The sequence below is a fragment of the Desmodus rotundus genome, chromosome 4 (assembly GCF_022682495.2).
Source record: "Desmodus rotundus isolate HL8 chromosome 4, HLdesRot8A.1, whole genome shotgun sequence".
NCBI lineage: Eukaryota > Metazoa > Chordata > Mammalia > Chiroptera > Phyllostomidae > Desmodus > Desmodus rotundus.
This window is the reverse complement of record NC_071390.1, coordinates 151,452,366-151,472,154: the sequence shown is the minus strand read 5'-3', so window position 1 is coordinate 151,472,154 and position 19,789 is coordinate 151,452,366. Positions and strand designations below refer to the sequence as shown.

The 19,789-nt window shown below is 44.3% G+C and overlaps 1 protein-coding gene across 8 annotated transcripts in view; it reads left to right on the top strand.

The window, feature by feature from the left end:
• The first annotated feature begins 3,755 nt into the window (after positions 1-3,755).
• DCUN1D4 (defective in cullin neddylation 1 domain containing 4) overlaps positions 3,756-19,789 on the top strand; it is a 69,937-nt gene continuing 53,903 nt past the window's right edge. For 3 of the 8 annotated variants that reach the window (XM_053922721.1, XM_045182817.2, XM_024573668.3), the window contains exon 1: positions 3,756-3,896. In XM_053922721.1, coding sequence (XP_053778696.1) covers positions 3,872-3,896 — 25 coding nt within the window. In that variant the 5' untranslated portion in view covers positions 3,756-3,871. Of the gene's footprint in view, positions 3,897-4,223; positions 4,359-4,994; positions 5,058-19,789 lie in introns of those variants that run through there. The other 5 variants (XM_045182818.2, XM_053922720.2, XM_024573671.3 and 2 more) reach the window with 5 other exon arrangements.

Below are 19,789 nucleotides of genomic sequence, written 5' to 3'. Positions count from 1 at the left end.
CATTGGAAACCCTAAAAAAAGTTACCATTGTCTGGGTTGGCCAACTGTCAGTTGGTTATGAGTTTGGAGAAATAAACTACACCGACCTCTATGGACATACAGTTGACCCTTACGGGGTCATATAGGTTTGACCTGTATGGGACTAACTTATACATGGATTTCTTTTCAGTAAATACTGTAAATGTGTTTTCCTTATGATTTTTTAGTATTTTCCTTTCGCTAGCTTACTTTATTGTAGGAATACAGTGTAAAATACATATAATGTACAAAACATGTATTAATTGTCTGTTATCATTAAGACTTCCAGTCAACAGTAGACTATTCATAGTTAATTTGGGGGGAGACAAAAGTTCTGTGTAGATTTTCGACCGTGAGGAGGGCAGCATCTCTCAATCCTGCGACTTCCTCCCCAGCATACGTCCGTTCTCATTTCTTCACATCTTACCAAGGGCACATCTGTCTCGTTGTCTGAACAGGCCCAACTTTATTTCAGTCTTGAGGACTATGCCATTCCTCCTTCTATACCCCCAACCCTAACACCTGCAGGATAACCATGCTATCGTGGGGTTTGTAGAATTTGGGGAAAAGTTTTAAAGTTTGATTAAGAGCTCTACTGTTCTTTCTCTCACTAGACTTTTCCATTTCAAGTTTTAATCTAGGCTTATAGGGTATTTAAAAATATATCTGAGTAAAATTAATAGTGCATAAATAATAAAATAGAAAAATCCAATTAAATTAGTCAGTTAACATAAAGTGACTTGCTTTAAAACCACCTTAAAGCAGTAACCAGGTGAAACGAAATGGCAAAGAGACTGAGTCCCCAGGTATCTCTACCCATCACAGTGCCAAGACAACTTTCGCCTCCAAGGACTTGAATATAAATATGCAGGAGTGTAACTCTATTATCTCAGTAGACATCCCCACAGGGACGAAGTTATTTGGGAATGCTACCAATGAGGAAAAAATTGAAATGTATTATATTAATATATTGAAAAAATTCCTTACTGAATTTCATTGAAAAAAAGGCAATATTCCAGCTCTGAAGTATAGAATTTATACTAGATAGATATAATAACTTTTAAATGGGAAGGAAGAGAGTAATTTACCCATCTTTGGAATCTGAAGCTTTGATATTGGACAGTGTGGTACAGGGGTAAATACTGGTCTAGGAGTTAAGGAACGAGTTTAATTAATGCTTTGTTATTAACTAGCTGAGTGACTTAAATTAGACATTTAACTCTTTTGGACCTCAAATCTCATATTCTTAAAATGAGGAAGTTGGATTCGATAATCTCCAATGTTCCTTCCAGATCTAAAATTTCATGTTACAGTCAACATTCAATTGACTTTAAGGAACAGTTAACCAGTACCTAATATTGAAGGCACTAGTGACATAAAGTTAAATGAAACAGGTTTCCTCCCCTCAAAGGTTTATAATCTTATGGATTATTAAAACGATGGGATAATATTTTCAGAATATTATGTAGTCACTTAACTATACCTGTTTTATTATCCATAAAACAAGCGGGGGCAGTGAGGTTTAGCAGACTAAGAATGAAGCTTGCCTCTCAGTCTTCAGGCTGTAGCTGACCCACTACAAAGATCTGTGTGAATTACTCTCTAAGTCTATTTTTTATCTGAAAATAATCGTACTGACTCAACTGACAGAAATAAAGGCTGTACATTCTACACTTTTTTAGGGATGCTCTGGTACTAGAAGAGTGCTGACTGTTAGGCACAAAAGAGCCGGCAGGTCCCTCATGTAGCTCAATTGTTGTTACCAAGTTTGCTGCAAATCAATCCGTAGAGCAAACGGCTACCTAAAACAAATAATCATGGGCTTCTTTGAATTTTAGAGATGTAAAGAAGCAAGCCCATTTCTGTGCAAAATAATGTATCTCAGCCCTCGGAGAACGATGATGAGCACTATAAAATCAAACAAGTATTACATACACAAAATATTATGAACTTGTGTAAATTATACATAATTTATTATTTCCTAGATGTAGAATAGGGTGAAAACATAAACGAGATAAAGAATGCAGGGGTAGCTTTTGTGCTGAGAGATAGGACAGGCATTCTTATAATTAAATCTGCCATACGAGGATGGCTACCTCACAGCCCAGAGGTAACTGCTTGTCTCTGAGGGGCCCGGCAGACGCTCTGTCAGGTTAAAGGTCACCCATATGGATGCTATTCTTGTCTTGAGAAGGAACTTGAAGTGGATAAATTCAATTCTGAGATTCTATGATTAGATGAAGTGATTCATAAATGTTTAAATGATAGAAATAACATAGATTATATTTTATAAATTATAGGGATGTAATTTATTAATGGGACATTAGGGATTAAGTGGGATGGAATATATTACAACGCTGGTGGTGTAGGACAGGGGAACGGATTTGATTCTTTCAAATATCTTGTGTTTGGTATAGCATCATGCCCTGATTTGAAACCTAAATTTCAGAACCATGGAACTCAGAAAAGCCTTGGCTGTAGAAATTTAAAACCGAAACGACTGATGTGTCCAAATGTTTCTGGTGTGATCCATTCTCTGATTGGGGATCAGTGGAATCAATGCTCAGGTGCCCGCTGGGGCAGGGCCATGGGATTCAGGGAGGTGGTGTACATTGAGCTGTGATTGGGGTAAGAGGGAGCGATTTTCCATTAATACCTCAATATTACTCACTACAGTAATATGGTGAGTGTGATGAGTTGGTTTGAAAGCATTGAAAAAACTAGTCAAAACTCATGAAAATGGTACAAATTCTTGATTTAGGAAGCTCAATGGTCAGAATTCACCTAATGTCCTTCCTCTGGCAAGGAGCAGCCGGCTTTATTTTCTGGCCCTCCTCCCAGCGGCAATGACTTAGGTGGTCTCGGCTTAGACTAGTTATCTATCGAGGGCTGGTGAGCTGCCCATGTACCAGACTGGGCCCAAAGCTTTAGAGCGTGGTTCTGGAATTCCTGTATACGGTCTGAGGCTTGCATTTGTGTGCCTGTAACATTAGCAACCTTTAAAACAGCCCATTTGTGACGAAGGGAAGAAATGTGTTAACCCTGGAAAAGAAGTGCATTTCGAAAATGGGGAGAGGATGGGCTGTTGTAGAAGAAAAGAGAATTTTCTCCTCACCAGAGGGTTTGCTGGAAACGAAGACGCGGCAGTTTTCTATCCAGTTTCCTGCGGTAGGAAACAGCAAGAGTAGTCTTAGTCCAAGTTCGGGGGGGACCGGACTCCTGCAGAGAGCCGCTGTGAGGCGTGCGAGACAAGTGGGAGACCCGGCAGCGTAGCGCCAGGCGCGAGGGATGGACTGCCTCTCCTACTAGACGCAGCGAGATACAAACTGCCCCGATTGTACCTCTCCTTCTAGGTTTTTCAGGGAACACTTCTCGTGCTTTGTTTCAGACGTCGACCCATCTTTCTTGGTTGGTCTGCAGCTCCACCAATCCCGCCCGCGACGAGGCGGAGCTTCAGGGTCAAGGTGGACCAATTCCCCAACCTCGCCCCTACACGCGCTTTCGGACCCCCGGGGATGAGTGACAGCAACGGGGTCCAACCTGGTACTCCAGAGCGTGGTCTCCTTCAGGGGCGTTACAAGGATGAGGCGCCAGGACCAACCGCATTGGACTTCAGGGGGCGGAGCCTCTTTGACCGCTCCAGACCGGTGCTCTCTGCACTCCTTCGGCAAATGAGAGACCCGGAGGGGCGGTTCCTCAGGCTTGGTTTAGCCAATGGAGAAAACGAGGTGGGCGGGTCCGGAGTGTCTGGCGGCGGGTCCTCAGCTCCCAGCCGAGGTGCGGCTAGCCGGTGGGGATACCGCGAGGCGAGCGCGGGATCCTGGGCAGCTAGCGCAGTGTGAGCTGTCCGAAAATGCACTCGGATGCTGCCGCTGTCAGTGAGTAACAGAGAGAGGGAGAGCGGGTCAGGGGCAGGTGGCTGCCAGCACTCCACTCGGCTCTCGCAGTCCCTGAGCCCGTGCCTCCTGTCCCGAAACATGCAGGGAGCCCCTGCCCGGGAGCCACCCCTTACCCTCCCAGGGCCGGGGCGGGCGATGACGCCTTGGGCGCTGCGGGGCGGGGGCAGGCGATGGGGGGAAGGGGCCGGCCTGCTAGGGGAGGGCGGAGGTGAGGGGGGTGGGGACTGGCTCTGTTTCAGTGTTGGGGGAAGGGGGGGCGGGACGTGCGATGAAGGGCCGGGACTGGAGTGTCTTTGGTGAATGGAGGTGGAAGTGGAGGCAGGCGCTAGCAGGCAGGGCAGGGGGGTGACATCGGAGGGGGAGTGAGCGAGTGAGCGGGGTGCAGGGGTGAGGATTTTTCCTAGGGACTGAGCGTTGCGGGCGGCTCGGTGTGAAAGGCGGGTGAGTACTAGGGGGAGCGCGGGGGCGGGGACAATGGGAAGAAGGGCTGGTTGGCGGAGGTGGGGGGGGGAACAATGGGGTGGGGGAATGGGGGCAGAGGCCGAGCTGGGCAGGAGGGCGGGCAAAGAGATGAGGGCTGATGTAACGGGGAGAGCGAGATGGTGGGAGGGATTGGGGTGTGATGGGATAGTTGGGGAGTCCGGCGGGCGGAGGGGTATTGGAAGGCTAGTGGGGAAACTGGGAGTGGTGAGAGGGGGTAGACGTTGGGGTAACAGGATGAAGCAGGTGTTGGGAAAATAGGGTAATTGGGAGTAAGAGAGGAAGGGGGTTGGGGTACAAGATGGGGGCAGGGGTAAAGGAGGTGCGATGTGGGTGAAGAGCTAGTTTAAGGAAAGGGGGAGGTTGGGAGGGGTCGGGGCAGGGGGTGGACTGTCAAGTCCAGGTTCTGTTTGTGAGTGACTTGGGGGTGGGAGGAGTAAGGTATCTGACTGTGTCTGGGGAAGGTGTTTCCTCCCCCACCCCCATCAAGGCAGGGTCTTTGGAGGCGGGAGCCCTGAGCTTCAAGGTGGGGGGAGAGGGAGGGGGCGGGGTTGAGGTGGAAGGGGCGGGGGAGGTGCCCAGAGGTTGGCTCTGGCCGCGATTTCCCCGGAGCAGTGGGAAGCGAGGTCAGTGCTGGCGCGGGCTCTGGCTGCAGGACTGGTAGGCGGGGCAGGGGTGCGGGTTGCGGGTTTTCCGCGGCAGGAGCTGGAGGGGTCGGGCTCTGGAGGCCGGGTTGGGGGTTTTTGCGCAGGGGAGTTGTCGGGGTCTCTGGCAATCCCTGGATTTGGCAGTCTGTGACGCAGTTTTCTTATATTTGGTCGTCAGGTGTGGAGGCTGGTACCTCGGGACCTACTTCTCTGTAAGGGAGAGCGGGATCAGAGGCCCCCCATAGCCCCTGGTGGGCGCGACCTCTTTCCGGCGTGCGGGGAAAAAGTGCTTTAGGGGTTTCCTTTAGGGTCTGGCTCCAGTTGCCGGGTGTGAAGGGGGAAAGGCAGTCCTGTGGAATTGTGGGGCTTGTAGTCCAGGCCGCGGTTGGGTTGGGTGCACGTGGGTAACTGTGGAAACGAGTACCAGAATGCAGCGCGAGCCCCTCGGAGCCTCCCTTCTCTGCGAACTCGTGCTTTATTCCCTGCGGACCCCAGAGTGTTCCCGGGAGGCTTTTCTTTCCCATGGGGCTGGAATAGGTTCACTAGACCTTCTCCCTTTGTCAACAGGAGGGGGGGCACCGAGCCAAGTGCAGTTTTCACACTTGGGTTCTTGATCCCTGACTTGGAAATCCCCCCGCATTTGGTGGCTTTATTTGTAGACTACATGCTTAGTCTTGAACCATTTAGCACATAGGTTATGGGGAAAACATTCAAGGTAAAGCAGAATTTAGGATGGTGTGTTTATTGTGGCATCTGTTATGTGTAAACACTAGGTTATAAGGTTCAGTCTTACGTAAATTTGGGAACGCAGTGGAGACAAATGTAACCCTTGTGAAGATAATATAAATTACGTGTTTGCATTTCTTGGGCTGTCTGGACTGACCGAGGATGAGGGGACTTTTTGAAAAAAAATGATCTTGAATTGAGTAATGGAGGTGGCTTAATAGAATTTCAGGTGGTTCCGTTCATACAGCCAGATGAAAATATGAAGATGAATGAAGGGCATATATGAAGCAAATGAGACTAGAGGGAGGTAAACTAAGAGGAGGACCTTCAGGTGTTTTTCCTTTTTTTTTTTCTGACCTGTAAATCCGCCTATCTGCGTTTTTAATATGAAAGATTATCTTCTTAGTCTGTGGACTCCCCAAATGTCACATACTTTGTGAGTTCCCTTTATCTTTTATATGCAATGATTAAAAACAATCTGTAATATAGAGAAGGCCAGAAGATTAGCTCAGAAATGACATCATTTTTGTGTGATATTTTTGAAACCCCTGCTAACATAGTCACTAAAAGAATATTTGTTATAATGACCCTAATGATAAAAATTTTACCAAAATGTCCTAAGATGTGGAAGCCTTTTAGTATGGTTACAAATATACTGAACTTGCGTACTTGATTCAATAATGGTTCTTTTCATAATGGCTGAAAAATTGGGCGATGTGCAGTTTTTTGTTTGGAAATAATTTATATCTATCTTGTATTTTGTTTGTGGTGGAATATCCAGGAAACCCTTTGTGATATGTAAATATGTAATATGAACTTTAAAAAAAATCCTCACCTGAGGACATTTTTTCATTGCTTATAGAGAGAGAGGGAGAGAAACTTCTCTGTGAGAGAGAAACAGAATGGTTGCCTCTCGTTGCCAGGGATGGAACGCACAACCTAGGCATATACCCTAACCAGGAGTCGAACCCACGGCCTTTTGGTGTACAGGATGGTGCTCCAACCAACTGATCCACACAGGGCAGGCCTGGACGTGTTTTTTAAAATGTACATTTAACTCTGGAATTGCTCTCATAAAGGGTAAAGTGTTGAAGTTGAGGACAGGAGGTTTGTAATTGTCTTCAAGATGGTGGTTAGTCATTTCTTTCCCTTCTTCTATTACATTCCAAAGGGTACGTATCCTTTGCACACACACAACCTACCCTCTGCCCTAGCCCTCCAACCCTAGGTTTCTGTGCATTATCAGCTTGCACTTTCTGCTCTGGTTTTTAGGTTCCTTGATTTTGGCCTTTGGGGAGGTCCTTTATTTTCTTGTGAACTTAGCTGTGCATGTGAACAGATGTTTCTTATCCTTTACCCAGAATTTTTGGACCCTCCTGTATTGGGAAGGATTTCTAGGTTATCATTTCTATAACATTGTCAGAAAAGAAAGTCTCCCTAATTTTCTCCACCTTGGAGCACTTCTGTACATGTACTGTTCGCTTCCTCTACTTCTGCCTCCAAGAAGTACCTCTACGCACATGTGACCACATTTTTTCAGATGTTCTTAGTCATTTTTAATTTTCATCTTTAGCTGCTCCCAGAAGCTTTTACTAATTTACTGCTTTCTTCCTGACCATAGTACGTGTTTGCATTATTCTCATCTCAGTAATAATAATCTTGATAACTCAGTGGCTTAAAAATCAGTCTGTTAGAAACTGACATTATGGTGACCTATGGTGTATCCGTTAGGATGCCTTTGGCAAATAACAAAACTCAATTAAAAATGGCTTAAATAATAGACCTTATTTTCCAGTAACAAGAAATCTAGAGATAAGCTCTCTTGCCTATCTTCTTGTTTAGAATCTAAAACTGGTGCAGCATTTTAATGGTAACTTTTAAGAATCTATACTCTTTGCTCCTTTTGTTCTTAGTATTTGGTTTATTAAAAGCCTCAGGCTCATTGCCTCTTGTTTGCAAAGTAGTTGCTGTAGCACCAGACATCATGCTTATGTAAAGATAGGTAGGGAAGAAGTTTGTTTACTTACAGCGGCCTCTTAACAGAGAGGAGTCTTTGCCAGAAGTTCACCATGGAGACTTCCTCAGTTTCATTAGAACTGATCTCATGCCACTGCTACTTGTCAGGAAGGTTGAGGAAGTGAAATCTGGCATTTTTCAGCTTCTGTCATGGGATGTGGCCTTTGCTAGGATAGAAGAAGGGTGAGGAGAAAACTCTGGGTTGGCAGCCCACAGGTTATATCCCTGAACTAGCTACTTTGTCTCTGGCTTGGTATCAATCTCTTCACCTGTTTATAAATTTCCTGCCTCATTCTAAAATAAGTAGAGGTGACCTGTGAAATATGGATTAAAATCCTGTTGAGGAGGAAAATAAAGTAGAGATTTACAGGCTGCACATAAATGGTTGCCGTAGATTAGAAATAGGCCATATACTTGGCTCTGACCTTCCTATTTGGCAAAACAAAGAGGAAAACAAGACCAGTTGATTTTAGTCACTTGGTTAATGAAACTACAATTCACTGAGCTAGAAGGGTAGACATTTCTCATCCTCCTTCACTGGTCAGCAGGAAAAGAGGAATTGCATCCCCTCCCATGCTCGTCCTCTCCTCTATCAGTTGCCATCGGCTATAGTCTGATCCATCCTTTCCTATGTTGTAACAATCAGTAATCCTTTGTCTGGCCAGCCTCCTTAACTTTATCTTTTCCATTATCAGTTGAATCATCTTTGTCCTTTTTGATTCCCCTAATCGGAAACCTTGAGGGCTCCCAGTTGCTCACTGAAATGCAGGCTCCTCAGAACCTGGGGTTGAACCAGCTTCTGTAGTTTAAGCTCAGTTTCTTCCCCTGAACTTCTGCCTCCTCGCCCGTTGCCCGCAGTGCTACTTCTGATGGAACGTATCTTACTGCGTTCCTTGTTCCCTTGCTCTAGTAAGACTCTCTCCTTCCACTGAATCTCTAAAATACTGTTTATTTTTGTTCTCAATTTTATCTTACATAACAATAGCTGCTTGTTTATTTTTTGTTCTCCCCAGTTAGATTATTATCCCCTTGAGACTTGGGATTTCGCCTTGCTAGTATCCTCTGTATCGTCCAGCATGATGTCTCACTCAGGTCCTCATATATGTGTTGAATGGGACTTAACTGGTCAGCTTTTGAATAGTTTGTGAATTATCTGGAAAATTTTAATTCTTTCTCTTGTTGTCCAGCATGCTTCTAGTTGTCTTTCATTACCTTAAGATTTTTCTTCAGGGAGTGCAACCTTTCATTTATCTGTATTTTTTTTTTTGACAAAGTCAGCCATATGCAAATGAATTTAAATATATCTTTTAAAATACACAAATATATCAGTTTTGAAGAATGTCTATGGCATGGAGAAGTTCTCAAAGAGAGAATAAAGTGCTAATGATGTACTGAGGAACCAGGAGTCTGCGTGGGAAAGCGCACATGGTGTGCGACAGTGCTGTGTGGACAAGGGTAAGGCAGGGCTTGACAGGTCTGACATTAAGGCGCCTAGAGTGTTTCTGCTTTTCCCCTTTTTTGTTTTGTGACCAATTCTGGTCCTAAGGTTTCATTTCTAAATATTAACAATACATTGATATCGATGAAAGGCTTTCTTCCTATAGAAAGTAAACTCTTATTTGGAAGTGAATTTTCTGAGAATCTGACATTAATGCTGATATCTTTTTATAATTGGTCAGCTTGAATTAGCGTTAATAGCTTTTCATAGCTTGTTCTTTTTTCTTATTCTGAGATTCAGGTTAGAAATACCTCTTGAGAATTAGTCATTTAAGCAGAACGTACATTTAAAAATATTTGTAGCTATAAAAGAGGTTATCATTTGTGGCTTATGCTTTAAGTAGGAGAAGGTATCAAAATACTCCATTTTAAATAGAAGCAAGTGTTTTAGCAATTGCGTGAATATTTCAGTTCTAAGGATAGTTTTCATATCATGTTCAGTATTCAATCAGACAAGCTATCTGCTACTTCCGGTTTGAATTTTTATTTTAATTAGAAAATGTTAATGAGTTGTTTTCAGTGTAGGAAGGTAGGCTTGTAGTTTTTGAAATTAATTAATATACTGAGTAAAACACTGGGTAATATGAAAAGGACCCCACCCTTCCCAAATAGCTTTACCTCTGGGTCTGATTTCTTTTTAGTTCTATCTTTGAGGATTTTTTTTTCTTGTGAATGAGTTTTTGAAAACCTTTCATTCCTTGCTGACCTATAGCAGCAGTATTCGTGGAGGCAGCCTGTCATCCACTTGTGTCGATGGCCGTCAGGGACCTGGCTCTTGCTCCTTCGCAGGCAGGGCTGCCCGGACACAGCCACCTCTGAGTGTGAATCTGAACCTGGGTGCAAGTGATGGGAAGAAGCAGGGAGTGCCTTGCAGGCCATTTGGAGAGGATGGACAGTGGTGGCAACTGTGCAATTTCTGTTAATATTTCTCGTCTGTGAAGGCTGGTCCCTGGGGCCAGGCTGGGCCTGGCTTTGTGGATGGTGTGCTCTGCTGTGTGCCCTTAGGCAGAGTTTTGGTTGTGGAGCTTATGTACTTGGTTCTCTGGATTTCCTGGAGATTCTGTGAACTGTCCAGTAGCCTTTGAAAAACAAATCACTCTTCTGTTTAAGTTAGCTAATCGATTTCTGATGCTCACAACTAAGACTTCTGACAAATTCAACATCCAGAGCTGTCACAGGCAGTTCCCAGTGGAGGCCCTTGTGGCGAAGAGCGGTGATCTGCCTGGTTGGACTCTGTTCCGAGTCCAGGAGTCCTGGCTCCGGGTGAGTCAGGACTGAAGGGGCACACAGGTGGTGTCCGCCTTGGGGGCTGCCTTTGCTGGTGGTGGTCAGGCAGGACTCGGGGCCACACGCCAGCCAGCCACCCCGCTGGATCTCATCATATGGAGCCCTTTATCGCTGTCTTTCCTTAATCACTGCTCAGCCCCCGCCCCCCTGCTGAGAGATGTTTTGTTCAGGAGCTAATGTGTAAATTCTTTTGTGTCTTGAATCTCTTTGGATCTGATTTAGGAATACTATCTGTGGAAATAATATCTGTAGCTCTTTTTGGTAGAATATTTGTTTAACCAGAATGCATGTCTGATAGTCCTGATTGCTTTTTAGTCAACTTTATTGGGTATAATTTATATGTTATAAAATTGGACATATTTTAAGTATACAGTTTGATAAACTTTGATGAATATCTATACTGGTGTAACCAGTATAGAAACATTTTCATTACCTCAGAAAGTTCCCTGTGCTCCCTTGTAGTCTATGCTTCTCAACTTCCCACTATAATTTTTAGCTTTTAATATGTATCATCTTAGTCCTTCTTTATGTTAGTTGGTAATGTGTTATTTTGCTCATGTGGGTATTGCAGTATAAAGTGGTGCAATAAATCTTTCTTTGTCTTTTTTTTTACTGAACTATTAAATCCAAAGAAAAATGGTAACTGCTGTATAAATTATAAATCTGTTAATTAATACTTTACCACATGAAACTTGTCTAGAGATAACTTGTTCTCCTGAAAGGTTTTCCCATGATTGGGTTTTCTTGCTTCTCTGTGGCCTAAAGACATACAATGCTAGAATTTGCTCTGTGGATGTGATGATGTCTTTTAAGTGTTATCTGGGTCAGGTTGGGAGGCAGGAAAGCATAGCAGTTAAGTGTGGGTCTTAGGGTCCTAATGTCTGGGTTCAGATCCTTGCCTCTGCCACCTGTTAGCTGTGTGAGCATGGGTAAGTGACTCAGCTCCTTTGTGTGTGCTTCAGGGTCGAACTGTATAAGAAATACCTACTTCAGGGTATGGAGTTGGTCAGTCAACAAGTGTTTGTTGAGCATCTACTGTACACCAGGCCTTGATGTTCATCGTTCAGGAAGTTTTCATTCCGGTGTAGGAGAAGAGGCAAATAATAAACAGGTAAATCATGTAGTATGACAGATGGTGCTAAGTTCTGTAGAGACAAATAAAGCAAGGAAGAAGGAGAGCGCGGGCACGTCTGTATAACTGAGTGTGGAGGGGAGAGAGAGTGGAGAATGTGGTTACTTTAATAGCGTGGTCAGGGAAGGCCTCACTGAGAAGGTTTTCAGTGGTGACCGGATGGAGGTGAGGGGGCATTGCAGGCAGACACATGTTGAGGCCCTGAGAGGGGAGCAGGCCTGCCTAGGAGGAACAGCAAAGAGGCTGGGGTGCTTAGGCTGGAGGGGTTGGGCTGACGGAAAGGAAGGAGGAGGAAAGATCAAAAATGACCTCAAGGATTAAAAGGGACGAAACACAAAGTGTTTAGAGAAGTGCTTGCCACTTCTCTGTTTTCGTCGCTAACGATCCTTGGGTAAAGACAGTCTTCTCCTTAGACTTTGAAAGGAGAGCCTGCAGAGGAAAAAGAGTTATAAGAACCACCAAGTGAGCGAGGCATTTCCTCACTCAGCCATTCACCCAACGTGTGAGGTTTTCCTGTTGCCAGGCACTGCTGTAACAAACACCACGTTTGAGGAGCGTTTTCCCTGCGTTTGAGGAGCTTCCTTCCAGGGGGTTAAGTGGCGGAGGCAGAGAAGTGTGGACAGCTGAAGTGTGGGGCTACGCCGCTGGGTTAGACGGGTGCCCGGGGTGCACTGAGGACAGATGTGGAGTCATTAAAGTCAGACTTCAGGGAAGGGTTAGCAACTGCCATGTGGATTTAGCTTTTGAAGTTTTATTATGTGAAGAAAAGGATCTGTGTGCACCTGGTGGTGGGGGTGAGGTGGCAGGGTGATCTCCAAAGCAGCGTGGGTGGGAGTACCCAGGACTGTGGCTGCAGAGTGGCATTTGGGAGGCCGCATGAAGGGCGAGGAGGTGCTGGTGGGGGGCTGGAAAGAGGCACCGGGAAGTGAAAGAAGGAGAGAGACGTCAGGAGGCAGCCGCGGGGAGAGAGCAGGAACAGAGGGGAGTGGGGAGTAGTGGTGGTTCTTGGGCAGCTCAGCAGCTCTGCAGCAACCCTCTGAAGTGGGTTGTGTACTGTCATTATCCCCATTTTACTGATGCGGAAGCTGAGGTGCAGAAAGGTTAATGAACCTTCTCAGGTTAACTCTCCACGGCTTGTAAGTGGTGCCTTGAGATTCTGACTCGGGCATTCTGAGCCCAGGGTCTAGAAGCCCCACCAGTAGTACCACTGAAGCAATACTCAGCATTTCATCTGTGCTTTTCCACATACTCCTTGTGGTAGCCCTGCAGGCACTGCATATTGGAATTCCGTGTTTGGGCTCTGGCTTCTGAAAGACGACAGCAGAGCCCGTTGATGATGATTATCTCCATTTTGCTTGTGGTTCTTTTCTTCTTGGAATGGGTCCCCAGAAGGTCAGGGTCTAGGATGAAGTCCTCCTTTCCCACTCCTCTTCTCATTTCCGCCATCTTACTTGCCATGGCATTAGGTACTTAAAAGTGGATTCTATTTGTGGCAAAAATATTTCCATACTTTTTCTTAACTCACTTTTAGTCTTCCTAGATTTTATTTTAGACATGTGTGTTAGATACTTTTTAAACACACTTTTTATATTTTAAAAATATAGGAGATATCTAACAACATTGCAGAAAAGCCAGAAAGTGTAGAACTTACCTTTTAGTAGAGCTACGAGTGTAGTTTTTATGTAGTTTTTTTTTCTGTAGTTGAGGATGAATTTAAATCTTTTTTCTCTTTAAGGGAAATAGCATTCCCAAAATTAGGTCACAGATTACTTGTTCTTCATTAAACAGGAAGCCGAGAAGGATAGTTGTACATTCAAGTCCAGGCAACTGGCTCTTGAAGTCAGAGTTTTACACACTGTGCCCTTGTCATCCCTTCTGCCCCGTCTTTACTTTTTGATCTTGGTTCAGTCTGTTTGGGCCCTTTCACGGTCTGATAATAATAGGGATTAAGATAATGAACCTTCATTAGTGCTTAGTAATAGGCCAGCACTGTGCTGAATACCTTGTGAAGAGGGTCCTGTTATCTCAGCTGTGCAGGTGAGGACAGGGACACTGTGGGGCTGGGTCAGGGGCAGGGCCACTCAGCTGGAATGCCCCAGAGCTGGGACTCTAACTCAGGGCTTGCCGATGCCAAAGCTATGTCTCTTTAACCTAAATCTGGGCTCTTGTAACTTTAGTGAGGTTAAAGTATGATTTTTTTTTCCCACTCTGAACTAAGAAGTGGGTCTGTGTTCTTCAGCAGGAGAGTGGGGTGAAGGGAATGAATCTAGGGCCCTTTCTACCTTGTCACGTTTGGAGTGCAGCCAGACCCTGTGTCCTGAAGTGGCCGACTCCGTTGAGATGGCTCCCACGGGCACAGGCGGGGGGGGGGGGGGGGGGGGGGCGGGGGGGGGGGAGATAGGCTGCAGCGGTTCCTCCTCCCAGCCTCCTCTGTGGGTCCTGCGAGAGTTAGGAAAGAGCCAGCATTGCTGTGCTTGGGTGGCTTTAACTGTGGATCTGGTGTTCGGGGAAAACGTTGAGTCACCTATGATAACCTGCTTCCTACCCCTTACTGATTTTCCCCTTTCTCTGCTATTTTTTTGGCTTTGTGCCTTGTAAATAGCAGATATTTATTGATGAGAATGACGTTAACACTTTCGTCACTGCTACTTTGTTTGTGTTCATTTTTGCCTGGGGTTTCAGCTTTGCAATGTTTTCCCTGAGTCTTGACCTTTTTTTTTTTCCCACATTCTGTGAATGAGTTGGATTCCTGTCTCTTTTCTGTTGAGGTTGTTCCAGGAATGGATTGGCTGCCAGCAGTTTGGGCATTGAATTGAGGGTGGGGACAGAACTCTGTGGTTGCCCATTAGAATCACCCGGGCTGCTTGAGAAATGATCAAGGCCCGCCCCCCACTCCCCCAGCTTTTATTTCATTGATCTGGATTGGGGCCCTGGTACTGGCATTTTTTTCAAGCTCCCAGGATAAATCTGATGTGAAGTCACTGGGTTAGTTTTAAGTAGCTTAGTTAGTAAGCTGGGTTTGGTTTGAACTGTGGGGGAGAGGACTCCAAACTTCAGCAGCTCCTCCTGGGCCTTGCACTGGGCGGGTAGCACAGACCCTGCCTGCTTACCGCATGCCAGGCAGTGTTGGAGCCACGTGGCATCCGCAGCTCGTTGAATCCTCGCACTACCCTTGTTGAGGACGGCACTGTTACTGTCCACTTTACTGATAAAGAGATTCCTAGTTCTGGCATTGAAGGACACGTAGAATGAAGTTGGCCCACAAACCTAGCTTTGGGGTTTTTCTAGTTTTGCAATATGGAAAACATTTCAAATCTTTGTGTTTTAATAATTTGGCCTCAAATATGAATATATTTTGATACTACAAATGAGAGGCATTCCTGTGCCATTTCATATAGCCAAACGACTGGCATTTGGAATGCAAAGGTGTAAATTGGTGTTGTGGATCATTGAAAACACTACCTTCTATAGTGTCCAAAAACCCCTCCTCGGCTTCACTTTATGGTGGATTTTATATTCCAAGTCATTTTGAGGTAGAACTCATTGTTAATGATCTTTTGCTTAAAATTGTGTTTTGTACTTTTAAGAAAATTTATTTATTGATTTAGAGAGAGAGAGAGAAACATCAGTTCGTTGTTTCTCTTACGTACGCATTCACTGGCTGGTTTCTGTGCGCGCCCTGACCGGAGATCAAACCAGGAACCTTGGCGTATCTGGACGACACTATAACCAATGAGCTATCCAGCCAGGACCTGTACTTTTCTTTCTTTTTTAAATCCTCACCTGAGGATATGTTTATTGATTTTAGAAAGTGGGGGGCATTGACAGTGAGAGATAAACACCAATGGTTGCCTCCGTCCAGAATGTGCCCTGACCAGGGATCAACCCCACAACCCTTTGGTGCACAGGACTGTGCTCTGATCACCTGAGCAACCCGGCCAGGGCGTGTCCCTTCTTTTAAAAAGTCACATGTTCGAGCTCACATACAGATATGCACTGACTGGTGATCTGACCTGCTGTTTACGCGCGGGCTTCTAGGATACCAAGCAAATCTACTACCAGCCTTTTAAACATGCTCTAGTCTCGCCATCGTAAAACGCAAATCAACGCTCCTTCAATGTGCGTTTCTATTCTCCCTTTCACAGTAAAACTTCTGGAAGAAGATTTTTATGTTTGACGTACTCTGTTCCCTCACCTCTTGCTGCATCCTCAGCCTACTTCATTCTGGCCTCCACTCTGGCCTCAAAATCTTCACCAAGGTCACAGAATACCTTCTACGTTGTTGGATCCCATGACTTCATGCTTTTCAGGCATTCCTTCCCCTGTTTACCGGCACCTGTCCTGTGCTAGGCTTTTGCTCTGCTGTGTACGGGATACAGTGGAGAAAGAAAATCCCATCCTCAGGGAGCTTGTGCTCTAGAGAGAGTGACAAAGGTTAAACATATAAATATATATTAAATGTAATGTCAAGGTCACAAAAGACCTCATATTGTATGATTCCATTGGTGTAAAATGTCCAGAACAGGCAGATCTATAGAGACAGAAAGTAGATTTACGGTGGCTTAGGGCTTAATGAGGAAAGAGAGAAATGAGGAGTGACTGCTAATAGGATGATAAAAATGCTTTAAAGTTTGATTATGGTGATGGTTGCACAACTTTGTGAAGACACTAAAAACCATTGACCTGTGCACTTTAAATACGTGAATTTATGCTTTGTGACTATGTGTCAATAAAGCTGTTAAAAATGTCAGAAAGGGATGAATGAGTGTTATGTGATTATCTAAATCTGGGGATGGGTACTGCTTTGCATAGGGAAGTCAAGGGGAGACCTTTCTGACATGGTGACGTTTGCATAGGTATTTTGCAGTGGAAGTCACATGTCAGGTCTTGTGAACATCAGAGGTTATGGAGGCATACTCAGTGCAAAGGCCCCGAGGTAGGAATTCACTTGAGTATTCACAGAGGGGTGTGGTTGGAACAGAGTGAGCTGGGGTAGTGGAATGAGAGATGACTAAGGTCAGATAACTTACGTCATATAGGGCTCTGTCAGGACTGGTTGAGGACTTGGATTCTTTTCGTTAATGCTGCCATAACAAATCCAGAATCTTTGGTTGAAATCAAAGGCTCTTGTAGGTTGGCGGGGGTCTTCACTTGACATCACTGATGTTCTCATCCTCTGTTTGTCTGAAACTTATAGGACAGAAGGCTACTGTTTTCTAGAAGGAAGGAGACAAGGCAAACCTAAACAGTGGCTCTCAACTACACTGTACCCTTGGCTTTAACAACAAAATTGTTTTCTGTATCACTGAGTAAAATTGACATTTCAGGATGGGCCGTGTCACCCATAACTTAGAGGAGCCCTAAGCATTCCATATAGAACCCCAGTTAGAGAGGCCTAGTCCCACTCTGCTAGACCATGTTCTTGTTCTGTCCCCAAAACACTTAGGATGAGTACTGACTTTGATACCCTTTAATTTTGTCCAGGTCTTTCACTTTTTTGGCATAACATGGTCGTTACTCCTGTTGTTATTCCAGTGTCCTGTGGGCCCCTCATTCCACAGGTCTTTACTGATTTCATTCATCATTTTCATTGTCACCAAAAATCAATTATTAAATGTATACCTGTGCATAGAGCTGCATTAAAAACTTTTATACCCGACTGGTGTAAAATTTGCTCACTGATTGGCCAACTGGAGTTTAGCTAGTAATAAAATGTTGGGTTGGCTAAAAACATTTATTCAGTTTTTAAGGAAACATAGAAGACACATTTTTCATTTTCACCAATAACTTCATTGAACCACATACTCACTGTTTTGTTCCACACCTTCTGCCATCTTTCAGGGACCTTCCTAATCCATGTTCCTAAAACTTTTTATCTTTTTGAGCAAAGAACTGTTCCAGGTGCCTTTTGCAGTCTCTCAGGGAATTGAAATTTTTTTCCATTAAGAGAACTTTGTAAAGACTGAAATAAATGGAAATCTGAAGGTGCAATGTCTTGGTGAATACAGCAGATGGATCAGAACTTCCCAGCCAAGCAGTAACAGTTTTTGCCTGGCCATCAAAGACACATGCGGTCTCATGTTATCCTGATGGAAGATTATGCATTTTCTGTTGGCTAATTCCAGACACTTTTCATCCAGGGCTGCTTTCATTTGGTCTATTGGGAGCAGTACTTGTTGGAATTAATCATTTGGTGTTCTGGAAGGAGCTCATAATAGAGGACTTCCTTCCAAACCCTGCATACATACAATATCACCTTCTTTGGATGAAGACCGCCCTTTGGTGTGGTTGCTAGTGGTTCATTTCACTTGCCCCACTATCTCTTCTGTTCTACATTATTGTAAAGTATCCACTTTTCATTGCCCGTCACAGTTGGTCTTAAAAACAGAACATTTTCATTATGTTTAAGTAGAGAAGGGCATGTGGAAATGCGGTTAAGGTTTTTTTCACTTACCTTACGTGGAACCCAGACATTAAAGTGATTAACATAACCAAGCTGATGCAAATGATTTTCAGCAGTTGATTTGGATATTTTGGGTATGTTGGCTATATCCCTTGTGGTAACATGTTGTTGTTCTCAATGTGTCGATTTGACCGCTGTCAACTTCATCTAGTGTAACTGACCATGGAGCACATCCAGTGAGAAATCTCCAGCATGAAACTTCGCAAACCACTTTTGATACATTTGATCAGTCACAGCACCTTCTTCATACACTGCACAAATCCTTTTTTTTGCACTTCAGTTACATTTTCACTGTTCTTGAAATAATAAAACATAATATGCTGGAAATGTTGCGTATTTTCTTCCATCTTGAATATTAAAATGGCTACACAAAAATTCACCAATTTTGGTCATTTTTTTAAATGCACGCTGATATGACAGCTCTGATGATACAATCTTACAAAATTGTTTTGCATGAAGTTAAAGACAACTAAGTGCTATTAGAGAGCCATCTTACTTTTTGGCTAACCCAGTGCTACTTTTATAAATCTTTAGTGACCAGAAGAAAGAAGTGCTCTTGGATTAGAAATAACATTGGTGTTACTGATGATATCTTTCTGCACACCTTTTGTCTTTAAAAAAAAAAAAGAAAGGTTGTTTTAGATTAGCCAGTTGTAACTTAAAAAAGTATTACCCTAAGTGTGTGTGCTTGATTATTAACAACTTTGGGTGGGAAATGCTGTTGCATTTTTTCCTTTTGTGGACCATGAAACTAGATCAGTGTTTGCTCTGATTAGAAATAAGGTAGCGTGGAGGACTGGGCTTTGGACTGAGAATGAGAAGATGCGATTTACTCCCGGCCCGACTGTAGCTGGCCGGCTGACCTACTTGAGCTAATAAGATGAGGAGAGGCGGGCAAAAGGACATGCCGCACAGCTCCTCTCTCCTCCCCTGAATGCAGTCTTAGCGGTTTTTCCTTATGGTACAGTCCCATTTTACATAGGACTTAGTTATAAAGGCTGTGTTCAAGGTGCCAACCAACCTGTATTAAAAATACCCCTGGAAATACTTTCAGAAGGTGCCTCATTGGAGATTGTCTCAGATAAAGGCCGCACAGCCAGTTCTTCCTCCAGCGTTGGAACAGATCGCTGGCTCTTGAGTTGAGTACCAGTTGAAGCAGCTGGCTTGTGTTAGGAACCACGTTTTATGGGAAATACATCTTTAAATACTACACTCATACAGTGTCGTGAGGTGCACACAATGTGATTGGCATGTGGAAACAGAGACTACGGAATTCCTATTGCCTGTCTCTCTCCCTCCTTTTTTTTGCCAAGTGAATTAAGTTGAATTTGTGTGAGTTAAATGGGGATATTGTACTCTGGGTTTTTCTTCTCCATTGTTACTGCTACTGTGTAACGCAGGGCCCTAATTACTTCTCACCTCAGTCACTCCCAGTAGTCTTAATGAAAGGCCATTATAAATCCAGGCTGCCTATCATCAGTTTTACACAAAATGATCTTCTTAAAAAACTCGATTTAAACAGCTTGCATGGTACCCAGACTCGGAGCAGTGCCTCTGAAACCTCTTCACCAGCCTTTTGCTGTGGCAGAGGGTCGGGGCACTAGGCACCCAAAGGCTCCTGGCA